The 12,119-nt window shown below is 38.1% G+C and overlaps 1 protein-coding gene and 2 long non-coding RNA genes across 4 annotated transcripts; 1 reads left to right on the forward strand and 2 right to left on the reverse strand.

The window, feature by feature from the left end:
• Positions 1 to 4: 4 nt before the first annotated feature.
• Positions 5 to 2,372, reverse strand: LOC113705639 (guard cell S-type anion channel SLAC1-like). The gene is made up of 3 exons (XM_027227556.2): positions 1,833 to 2,372; positions 863 to 1,668; positions 5 to 709 (listed from the first exon to the last, which is right to left on the reverse strand). The coding sequence occupies exons 1-3, from the start codon at positions 2,370 to 2,372 to the stop codon at positions 349 to 351; spliced, it is 1,707 nt and encodes a 568-aa protein (XP_027083357.2). The 3' UTR covers positions 5 to 348.
• Positions 2,373 to 6,398: 4,026 nt separating this feature from the next.
• On the forward strand, positions 6,399 to 7,397 carry LOC140013275 (uncharacterized). The gene is made up of 2 exons (XR_011820354.1): positions 6,399 to 6,869; positions 6,974 to 7,397. It is a non-coding gene; the product is annotated as an uncharacterized lncRNA (long non-coding RNA).
• Positions 7,398 to 7,766: 369 nt separating this feature from the next.
• On the reverse strand, positions 7,767 to 8,975 carry LOC140013207 (uncharacterized). Of its 2 annotated transcripts, none has more exons than XR_011820274.1 (2): positions 8,839 to 8,975; positions 7,767 to 8,149 (listed from the first exon to the last, which is right to left on the reverse strand). It is a non-coding gene; the product is annotated as an uncharacterized lncRNA (long non-coding RNA). The 2 variants fall into 2 exon arrangements; XR_011820273.1 differs by lacking the exon at positions 8,839 to 8,975 and adding an exon at positions 8,644 to 8,831.
• Between the last annotated feature and the right edge of the window lie 3,144 nt (positions 8,976 to 12,119).

Here is a 12,119-nt window from a genome sequence, read left to right on the forward strand (position 1 = left end):
TCTCTGGGCATGGTGCTATTTAACCAAATTTTTTGCTTAACATAATCGTATAAGATGGAAACTCATCTACTTCTCCTCAAAATTGGTACATGGAGTTGCTGCTTTTCTACGGCTGCATGACATCTGTATGCTAGTAGCAGAATTGTTTATTTCTAGAACTCTCTTACTGGTCATGAGCAGGTTGATAATTGCTGCAGCATTCAAATCTGTTCATTTCTACAAACACATGCCGTGAGCTGTAAAGGTGCTGAAAGTTGTTCTGCACCATTTTCTGCGACCGAACTGTGTTTAAGAAACTGACTTATTGGACCGTCCGTAAATTTTATTCTCTTTGCCATCAAAGTCTCCTTAGTTCTCCCCATCAGAACCCTTATTTCCTGAGTTATGCTTTCTTGTGGTAGATACAAGAGATAGAGGGGACTGCTTTGTCCAACGCTTTATGTCGCAACTCTTTTTCATGGGTTTTTTCTCCTTTGCAAGCCTTCTCTTTTTTATGGCAATGGCAAGGTCATTTGGGAATAATGTCCGCCAGACAAAAGCATGGAGCAGTGTGGAGACAAACAATATTGACACCATTGCTGATGACATAAAAGAAAGAGTCAAGGCAAGGCCTTTGCTTACTGCTGAAGGGGCTGCCTCGGAATACTTGATGCTTGCTATTGACACTGTTGTCATCGGGAAGGTATAAGACCACCACGCAACAGAAAACCTACAGAATGCAAGATCATTTTTGCTGTTGGAAAAAGTTCTTTATTCGGAACGCGAGGAAAAAGAACGTCATATAGCTATCTAAACAATCGTATATCTTGGTGAGGGTGGGAAGATAAATCTGCCTACAGCAATTTAGACAGTCAAAGCCTACCTGAATCCCCTGAAGAAGTTGATACGGACAACCAGTGATGTGTAGAGAAATAAAGCAATGAAGTAGCAGGTCCTTGCCAAGCCATCAAATTCGCCATAGACAGCTCCCCAAGCAAGGCTTGCTGCAGCTGGAGTTGCTATAAACATGGAATATACAGGGTGTAGCTCCTTAGGGAGTGCTTCACTTGTTGGCAATCGCTGATACAATGTTACAAACACCACCAGATAATGAGCAAATCCAATGGACCACAAGAACTTGCCAGCTTCTTTCCATCCCACTTTGGCAGCCAATATTGCTCCAACAAAGTTTCCAACAACTGAGAGATGAGAAGATGGATTTGCCACCTTGCAGAGACGTCGTTTTCCACCCGAAAGCCATTGACCATAAATTTTGAGATCAAGAAACAGAATTGGGGCCATAAAGACACACCAAATCGCTGGATGAAGAGTTTCTGGTGCTATTCTCGGTGGTGCTCCAATGGCTAAGAACATGCAGACAACCCAAGGTGCAAAAAAGAAATTGACTCTTACTGGATGAAAATACTCTCTCTTGACTGCTTCAAAATACAATGCACATTTGAGTGCATAGGTGACAGAAATTGCAACAAGGACACCTACGGCCAACAGCCACAGCACAAAATTGATGAAAGGTGTAACATGAAGGAATTTGGTAGATGGACTGCTGGAGAGAGCACGCCAAAGAATGGCCTGACTGCTAAGGCCTAAACAGATACCAAAGCAACCAATTGGGAAACGAAGGAGGAATGGCCATTTCTCATCTTTGGGTAACAGTATGTCCTCCGAGTCCTGCAAAATGATTAGGAAGAAATTGACACTTTGGACTCAGCAAGAAGCTGGTAAAGTAATCAGGGATAGTGCTAAAGAAAGCATCATATAATGGAAAACATGCCACTGATCTCGTAGTGTGGCGGTCATCAATTTTCAGTCGAAGGCTGGAAATCCTATGGTACCTTGACTTGGTCTAATTCAGGCCCTCTAAGAGCAGCAAAGTATCTTCCTGCGGGAACACTCTCATTAACAGATTCACCATCATGTTGAAGCCCTTCTCCAGGAGCATCTTGATTTTTCTGAATGTGATCAACCCCACTCTCTCTCTGGGGCAATGCTGAATTCTGTCTACTCAGAGCAGATTTAGTTCTGAAGATGTTGAAGTCTGCTTTCCTTCCTTCAACAAAGTGACGAGTTGAGCCATAGTCTCCAAAACTTGTTCCGCTTCTTCTAAGTAATTCACGTTGATCTTTGGTTTTAGACTCTTTCCTCAGCACCGAGAAGCCTGTCTCCAGGGAAACTTGTCTGCTAAAATTTCTCCGAGCCCTCTTTCCTTCCCTAGTTTTAACAAGCCCGTGAAATCGGTTCTCTGCATTTTCAACATTGCTGGCTATCTCTTCTTCTCCTTCTGCTTCTTCGTCTTCTTCTTCTGGCAAGATCTCATGGATGTCGACAAAATGAGTTTCCAGGAAACTCGGAGAATTATTTGACTTTGTATCCATTTGTATTTGTGCGTATAAAATTTCGCTTCTTTTGTCAATGGAGGAGCCTAGGTTAATTTAATGCTTGATATGGTTTTCATGCATTACAATTAACTGATTAAAGAGACACAGAAATATTTGTACTTGTATGTAATTTATTAACGTTGGTAGGATCACGAGAATACAGTGTATACCATAGGTGGTTGTTTATTTGGTGCATGAAAAGAGAACCAAGGTTTCTTTGAAAAAAGTAAACTGCTTTAAGGGGTTTCTCGTGAGAGAAGAAGAAGAAGCAAAAGTTGTGGTTATGATCAACCATGATTTGAATTTAGGTGCAAAATGCAAGAGGCATCAGTCTGCCATACCATGCTTTGCTGGTAGATGAAGGAGGTTTTCACCTCTAAATTGCTTCACGGGCGCTAAAATAGTGGGCAAGAATGGAAGAAATCTACTGCCTGGAGTCTTCGATTGTTGAATAAAGTTGTGCGGAGTTTGACCATGCTGAAAACCAATCACCAAACTGATCACCGCTGGTCATGCACCACTCAGCATTAGAGAATACCCATTTTTGCGCCTTTAGATAATTATTCTTTGACTAAACTTTTGCAGTACATTCATTTCTTGACTTTCAGTGCCATTTAACAGTGTCGAGAAAAGACTTTTGCATATTTAATCCTTCGCGCACATACATAATTTTTTTTTCAAGGGAAAAAAGGAAGAAAAGTCTTAAAAATCGAACTAGGAACGTCATCATGACGTGGTTAGTCTTGGGGATGAAACACCCACATTTGCTGCAACATTTTTTTGTTTAGAAGTTTTATGAGATCCAAATACAGCATGATCAATTTGGAATTAGAATTGGACTCAGCTTGGATCTCTCCCTTTTTAAACGGACGTGGGTTTGTTGCGAAGGCAATGAAGAAAAGCTAGGACGATCAAGTCGCAATCTGGGCTGGGAACTATTTCATGTGTGCATCCAGACCTCGACCCAACAAAACTTCAGATCCTTGTACTGTGTGCTAACATCTTTGTTAATCAGATTTTGACCTTCATTGTTACCGGAAAAGGTCACCGTGATAATTTTTATTGTTACAAAGACTAAAAATTTGTTATTTTTCTCAGGTCTATATTCTAGTTTCTCATGGTTATTCATGTTTCTTCTTCTTTTTTTTTTCTTTTAATTTTTGGTATAGTCGTGAACAATTAGTTGGATGAAAATTACACGTTGAAACAGAGCTAATGTGATACAACACAAATAAACAAACACAAGCACGTAAAAGCAGTTAACTGAAAATAATGATCCGTTTTGTCATTAACACACATTAGGTCATTAATTAATGCCAAAAGAAAGAATCTAGCTAGCAATTTAGCAACTGCTGAAGATCTAATTGCATGCTCTGACATTTTTATCCTGTGCTACCATTTGCTTTGCAAAGAGAGGGAAAGAAGAAAAAAAAACTAAAGAGAAGCTGTCCATCATGCATGGAATACTGGGGCACGGCTCAGCATATATTCTCTCTGAAGCAGACAGGAAACTACAGAAAAATCCATTTCTTGTTGAGATTATTACGCAATACAAACGAGCAGTTTTGCTTTAGTCTTTGCCGGTCATAGCAGTGGAAGAAGATTTGCAAGCAATGCCAATTGGAAACTTTTAGTGTTTTTAAGACCATTCCCAAAACGGGTTTATTGTGTTCCTCCTGAAAATGTGTTTTGCTATTCTCAAATAAGCAAAAGATGGCGATGGTTTTCTTTTACATACATTTCAATATTACCCAACTAATGACAAAAAGGAAAAAAATCCAAAATAAGGGCTTTGTATGTGATTACTCTTGCTAGTCCAGGAAAGAAGTGGTACATTTGTGGAATGGACAATCACTGTGCATCCGGGATGAAGCTTGCTGTTGATGTTACTACACCTGATTTGGGATCTCCTGCTTCTGCACCTGCTCCCAGTTCCAACCCTGGCTCAGCTGCAGTTAGAAAAATGGCTCCAACATTCTTTGCTTGGATTATTGCTGCATTTGGTGCATTCTTGATGGTGTAATACATACATACACAGGCCCAGAGAGCCAGTGCTGCTCAGATAAGAAAATGGTTTTGTTTTGTTTGTTTTTTTTTTTCATTATTTTCAAGTCAAATTCTTATTGTATTTTACTTTTCTGCGTTTCATAGACATGAGATAGAAATGATATATATAATTATGTTATGCACTGTTTCCTCTTGCGAGATTGTCTTAATCTTGCATTTTTTTTTAAAACTTGGCCTAACGTACTTGACCAATTAAAAGATATGTATTCTCGAGTTAGATCTAGATGGGGGGCGTAAACAAACTTACTCAAGCCAAATCTTTAGTGTTAAAACTTGTCTGATTATTTTATCAAATTTAAAATTGTGTTTAATTTCATTTGTTTATCTATTGAGTCGAATTCAAATAAATTTTTATCAAGGCGAGCTTGAGTAACTTAAGTTTTTACCTATACATTTTTATTTTATCAGTAATCAAGTTAAGTTTGAGCCGAGCTTACAAATTTATCGAATGCAAAATACTATTAAAACTTGATTGGATTAGTTAACTAATTAAGTTTGAATATGCTCTTGTTGAGCCAAACTCTATTTGAATATCGAGTAATTTGATTGATCTTTTAGCCTTAGATCTAGATGGTGTGACCAGACTGACTTGGAAATGTGTTTGGCATGAATATGTATATTGGTGAAAATGAGATAAAAGAAAAATATTTCCTCTATGTGTACGTCTTGGACCTTTTCCCTTTGTAATTTTGGAGATAGCACTGAAGTTTGATGGAATTATTAATTGGGATCATGCAGGCTACTACACAAAAATTGTCGGACTCTAACCAACTTCTTTTCAAGGATGGAGAATGGATATGTACACTGCTTCTTGGCCAGCAACCAGTATCAATACAACATGCTAGGGAACCGCGGAAGAGCAGTGACCGTTGCCAAATCAATCATCCTTGACCAGCGTTTTGTAATTTTATGTAAACTTCTTGTATATCCTTACAACAGAGGTGTGATATTTTGTTACTGTTTATGTGGATTTCATATGTAATAATTGTGTCTCTGTTTTTAAGTTTTACAAGTAATTCAAATAGAGTTACACCTTGTTCAAAAAATATTATATTGTTCAGAGCTATTGTCACTAACAACTGTCCGTGGCCTTGGTCCGGTAGGCTATTATTGACAGATCAACTCGGCAACTAATTTTCACACAAGTGATTAACAGACCTTATCATAAAGGAAGAAAAATATGAAACTCTTAAAAGTAAACGAGGATTTTAACCGGTTAGCCCTCTTTGTATTGGACGCAGGAGCCTGCCATTTTCTTAAGTAGGAAAATGAAATTTTTGTTCTACATTGTGGATCATTTGAGAAACATAGAGAAGGAAAAAAAAAATGAATTGGCTTTTACCACTTCGACCGTGGCAAAAGACATTACTCTAGGAGATAGAGATGATTGGAAGCTAGATTTTGATTACCAAGCTTGGGCTAAGGGAAAAGAGTTCTACGTTTGTGACAAGCTCGGTAGGTTCACAATCATTCGAAATTTTTTGGGTCACTTTCACATTTCTTTTTTTTTCTTTTCCGGAATCCTCAATTAGCATAACATCTTTCACCTAGCTTGTAGAAAGAAAAAGTTCATATTAATAAAAAAAAAACAGAATGTACACGTTTATCGTCTTAGATAAGAATTCTCAAAATGGCTTCTCAGAATGCATCGTAAAAGTACATTCCATAAACAGTAATTTTTACAGGATTAGAATAAGCTAGCTATAAGGTAAAAACTAAAAGTGGGTAAAAAATGGGCGCTGCTTAGAGCTGTTAATCGAACCGGGCAGCTCGCGAGCCGAGCTCGACCCGGCTCGATAAGAGCTCGGCTCGGCTCGTTAACAGAGAGAAACGAGCCGAGCTCGAGCTCTAATGAGTACTCGTTTATTAAACGAGCCGAGCGGGCTCGGCTCGTATAAGCTCGGTAAGCTCGAAAGATAGGGGCATTTTCGTCATTTCAGCGTGTATGTAGTACACTAACTCACTAAGTCATCTCCCGTCTGCTGTGCTGTAACCCTAATTCCTCCTTTCCTCTTTTGGTATTTTGTTTCCCATCCCACAGGCCAGAGCCGTCACCCCGCACCCGCACCCGCACCCCATTCCCCGCAACCTCCCTTCTCACTGCCAAGCGCCATCCTCCATTCTCACAGCACTGACCGTAGCCTCCATTCTCACCCAACCCCGCAGCCTCCATTCTCACCGCCAGCCTCCATTCTCCTAATTTTTTCTTTTCCCCTTTCTGTCAACTTTTTTCCCGTTCCACACCTGCAGCCGCAGCCGCACCCTCCTGACAAAAGCAGCCCACTGAATCAAGCGACTGAATTCCTTCCTTGGCCAGTAGCTCGCCTGATTCTTGCCACCGTCACTGACTCACCATACGTAGCAGCCACACGGAGCCACCTCGGTAGAGCCAGGGGCCTCTACCATACCCCGATTCACTGCATTCTGGTAACTGCCCTGTGACTCTTCCTCTTCGACAACTTCCAGATTGCTAACTCTTTTTCTACTAGTCTTCTCATTGCTGGGTTTCTTTTTCTTCTTTGAATTTGGAGCTGGAGGGCGTTTCTTCACCGGCCCACTCTGCGGCTTTGCCGCGGCGGTGGCAGCAGCAGAGTAAGCTAACTTAGACAGTGGGAGGAAATTCTTGTTCGAGTCAAGGATGGAAACAAAGTTGAATTGGGGTTGAAAACATGAATTTGAAGAGTGTGTGAAGAGATTTGGAAGAGCTGTTGATGTTATTGAAATGGAGAAAGGCATTGTCTTCTGCAAACGTCCACCAACTGTTTGTGAATTTGACTTCAACGTTTTGCCTTGTTTCTCTCAAGGAAGATGAAGATATACTTTGTTCTGTATAGGTAGTTTTGAATCGGCTTAATTGCAAAATGAGGTGTGGAAGTATTATTTATTTGTTATATATCCCCTACAGCTATTAGTTGCTGCATTTTAGTGCCTAATAAAGATCAATTAGTTGCACGCCATTCCAATCAATTAAAAATTCATTAGGAAGGTACTCTCCTTTTTCCGAAGCTCGAGCTCGAGTTTCGAGCTCGAAAAGCTCGGCTCGAGTTTGTCTCGAGTTCGAGCTCGAGCTCGAGCTCTCTACCAATATATCGAGTCGAGCTCGAGTGCCTTGTGAAGCTCGAATTAGTACTCGAGCGAGTTCGAGTTAGCTCGATTAGAGATTCGAGCCGAGCTCGATTGTCATATGCTCGAGCTCGACTCGGCTCGTTTAACAGCTCTAGACTGCCGCCGCTGCTTAAGATTAATTCGTTAAGCCGATAAACACAGTAAAAATACAAATAAGATATACAAAATAAATATGGAACTCTTTGCTATAGTGCGTAATTAATTGTTAATTGATTTGTTTTATTTTATTTTATTTATGGTGATATTCAATTACTTAAAAGGAGCCCACAACGTATAAAAAATGTATTGAAAGGGTTTCAGAGAATACACCAATCCAGCTGGTCAAAAATGCTCCAGATAGTGGGAAAGATGTAATCACTACTCTTGCAACTACAGGAAAGAAATGGTACATTTGACTTTGAGGAGCTGCAAACCACTCTGAATCTGATCAGATGAAGTTGGTTATTAACGTTCAACAAAAAGAGGGATCTTCTGACGAGAAATCAGGGACAGCAAAAGCTTTCAGTTCTGGACACTTAGAAGACATGGATGATTGCTTCATTTGCTCTCTTCGCCATGACAATGTTCTGAAGTTTGAGAGGCTGCAATGGAAAGATTAGTGCGAGATTTTAATCAATTCCTCCACTATGATATAGGGATTGCTGAAGTGAGATGCATGTATATATTGCCAATTATTTCTTCATTCGTTTTTTCTGATAATTTCAAATAATTATAAGTCCTAGTGTTTTTGCAAGGTTATGGACCATTAATAAGGTGCCCAAATTGCTTTAGGACGTATTATGAAACTCTAGGTAATTCACTAGTTTCTTAGATTGTGTCAATTTGTAATTAATACCTTTTACTTGATTGCTTGGCATGAAGGCCAAATTAATTGTTGCGGACGTTCTTGAAAAAAAAAAAAAAAGACATTCAAACAAGTAGATCGAGTTATGTAGTAAAGATTATCAATTGTGTTAAAGAATTTTTCAAAGACTCAGCATACGCAAAAAATGGTTAGCAGTGAATGAAGTAAGCCAATATCAGAAGAGTTGCTTGAAAGCTTTTTGGGAAAGCAATATAGGAAACCATTACTAACCTGTACACTTCCACATAATTCATATCAAATAATTAAAAGCTCATTGAGGTGTCGGTACATTAATCTCTAGAACTTAGAACCCTTAAAAGATGAATTAAGAAAGAAAAGATTGCCAGAACTAAAAGTGGAGAGAAGCTGACAAATGAACAATGAAATTGAGAGTAAATGAAAATGCAAACCAAAAGTAATACCCACAAGGAACCGAAATCATCTGCAAATGCTCCACAACATGTTTTTGTGGAGAATAAAAATGCTGGTTTGTTGTACTAAAAGGTGTACTATTGTACTACACTACTTGCTTGCTTTTAAGAATATATATATTTTCTTTCCCTAAATGCATGCTTATATATGAGGCTCCTTGTACATGTTTAAATACTTTAACTCGATATTAGAACTCTTTCACAGAAAACTCTTGCCTATGTTATCACTTCACATTGAATTGGGATGAGCTGGTTTGATTTGTACGTCTAGTCTTAGTTTTTTTTCCCTTCTTTTTGCTTTTTTTGGTAATGTTAAATACGTTTCATTATATCCAAAAGAAGCTTTATTTATTCATTTTGGCCTGTTGCTTTATGCCGGAAGAGAAGCTTTTTTTTTTTTTTTTTTTTTTTTCCCCGGTGTCCAGTCTGCAACAATTGCAAGTTGCCACAAAAAAAAAGGGTTCTCTAGGATCGATCGAACTGAGAAACAACCAAAGGGCATGTCCAGCACATGCGAGGACAAGGAGGCCAAAAGTATTGATGGGAATCGGTCTAACTTCCCTGCTCTATTGTCCAAATGGAGATTTCGAAGCGAATATCCAGCAAGCTGGAAACAAAGGCAACCTTTCCTGGCTCAACCAATCCAAATACTGTTTTCCTTAGTATACGTTGATGATTATTTCTAGGTACAGAAATTAGAATGTTATATAGACAATTTTTTTTAATGATTTTTTAAAGTATGTATGATTGGGAAGTATAGACTGTGAATATTAGTGTCGCCTACATGACCACATGATATTGTTTCAATATTCAATTGTTATCTCACTAGCTCATGAGATAAGTAACCACATGAATAGATTTATGTTGATAGTTTTAGAATCCTGAAGATAGACAAATTGGAGGAAATAAGAAGTTCCATATTCGTTGTATATAGACGTATTATATATGATATTTTATCTGATAATTACAATGATTATTAATCTGTATCTTATCATAATAAAGTATCATATATCTGAAGATATTAGAGTCTATTATAATTCTATGATGGGAGGGATTGTGACTCTATAAATACTCTAGGGCTTCTGATCCCTCTCACCACTCTGACATTCGTTATTTTTACCTATCACTAAAATAACATAATAGAGAGTTAGGTAAGGGATGGCTAGACAGCAAAGGTTTATAGTTTACAACCTTGGTGATTGGAAGGCTTGCTGAAAGGGCGGTGAAATTCTTCTCCAAAATGTCTTCAATATCTCAAGGTATGCTAATCTAGAATTTATTTATTAATTTTAATTTACAAATCATACTAAAGATCCTGCTCCTTATGTCTAACATTTGGTATCAGAGCTATGGATTGACGTTTATGATTGTAAATCTATTATGTTAGTAATTTTATTGGACTTGTATAAAATTTGATATACAATCAAATGTAAACCTAACTATTTGTTTACTTCACCATAATGACTTTGGTCTAGAATTGAAGGACCCATTTTCGTTTCCTTATGTCTAACAGGAACTGTTCGAATTTAGCTCACTGTTCGAATTCTGCACAATGATCTCTATTTCATTTTAATGTGCCAATGTGACACCTTGAACCGTATGTGCGTTATGCTCAATTTACTTGATTTATTAAAACTGTTAGTGTGTTTTTGAACCTCATTGGACTGTTTAACTCATTCCACGCTTTTGTTTTCCTTTACAAAGTGCAAGACCGAGAGTACCCGCGAATAGTACTAGGTTGTTTTTTTTAAGACTTTAAGTTGTATTGTAGCATATGACTGTAGTACATATTCTTTTGGGTTGTATTTAAGATTGAAGGTTAACTAATGGTAAGTATTACATGTTTTAGAGTACTTTAAATATATATTGAAAATATTTAAAGTATTTCTAATTTTGAGTTATGGATTGTAGTGAGTTCTGACGAGAGATGGGCAGGCGTTCCGCGGATACCCTTGGGTTCACCCTTGGGAGAAGTGGGGGCGTCAAAGGTGGTATCAGAACCACTTCGCGTGGTCTCTGAGCGGGATGAGGTTGGGCCAAGTAGTGTTATGGTCCTTATTATGTGAATGAGTAAAGACTTAAGTACTTTTCTAGAGCATAAGCTGTGAATCTTGAATATGATAGGTATAAACCTTTTATCTTGATACTTGGGGAAAATTAGATATGTATGTTGGGTAGCAATCTCAAATATGGTGATTTACTTTTGGGACCGGCCGGCTTGAGTTGTGAATTATCTTATTTCGGATTCTTGTACTCGAATATTTAAGAGTTGAGGGCAATACTAAGGATTTGAGATCTCCATTTGCGGGGAATAAGAATGGGTTAATGCTTTGCGAGAGCAAGCGCAAGAGGTAAACGAACATCTAGTTCAAGTAGTAAGAGAAATGAGAGATCAGACGGAGAATATCTTAACCAAGTGTGGGACAATATTGTCCAGAGATAAGTGGAATGTAGTTGAGCTTAAGAGAGAAAGGTGAAGTAGATCGTGGCCTAGAAGATCCTAGTGTTGGGAATGAAGTTGAACATGTTAGGGAACGAGAATTATCTAGTTCCAATTAATCTAGCGAAACACTATTTTTGACCTTTTGTAATGGGACGATGGGAATAGGATTTAAGAGTTTGCGTCTTGGAGATGCATATACTTTTGTTAATCACCCGTTTACTTTTGTTTACTGATCTTGGCTTGGTATGTACTTTACTTAACTGTAACTTGTGTTATGATTTAATGAGCTCTACTTTGTGTTTGACTTGTACGGTAATAATGTTATTTATGCAAGTAATTCCATTTCTTTAGAATTGTTACCGGTATGTGTGTGTAGTTCAGTTATGGTTTACTGTGGGGTTTATGCAGGTGCATCTAAATTAGTTGTGAACATCGAAACTAGATGACAATGAAAGGGACATCAACCCAGACAATCCCTAAACCAAAGGGTAGATAATCATTCTGCAACTGATCAAAATGCCGAGCCAAGAATTGGGGGAGGAGATGATCAAATGGGATTAGTTTTAACTTCCATGACGTATGTATTAGAGTTCTTTAGCACAACATGGTCCAGGGTTATGGAAGGTATGAATTTTGAGAACAAAATTCTTTTAAGGAGGGAAGGATGTTAGGACCCGAAAAATTTTCTTATTTTTATTTTATTTTACTGGTTTATTTAATTATTTATTTACCCGTTTACCCCAAATAATTTATTTCACTCATTTTAAGTCCATTTGTATGCAAAAATGTCCCTTTTATAATTTTAAAACGTTTCGTTAGCAAATTTAAATTTT

Source organism: Coffea arabica, chromosome 8c (assembly GCF_036785885.1).
Source record: "Coffea arabica cultivar ET-39 chromosome 8c, Coffea Arabica ET-39 HiFi, whole genome shotgun sequence".
Classification (NCBI taxonomy): Eukaryota; Viridiplantae; Streptophyta; class Magnoliopsida; order Gentianales; family Rubiaceae; genus Coffea; species Coffea arabica.

Excerpts from the sequence above, each read along its gene's own strand:
- LOC113705639 (XM_027227556.2), bottom strand. The coding sequence starts at position 2,372 with ATGGATACAAAGTCAAATAATTCTCCGAGTTTCCTGGAAACTCATTTT. Across the intron at positions 1,669-1,832 it reads CTGAATTAGACCAAGTCAAG|GACTCGGAGGACATACTGTT; the intron begins GTACCATAGGAT and ends ATCATTTTGCAG. Across the intron at positions 710-862 it reads AACTTCTTCAGGGGATTCAG|GTTTTCTGTTGCGTGGTGGT; the intron begins GTAGGCTTTGAC and ends TGCATTCTGTAG.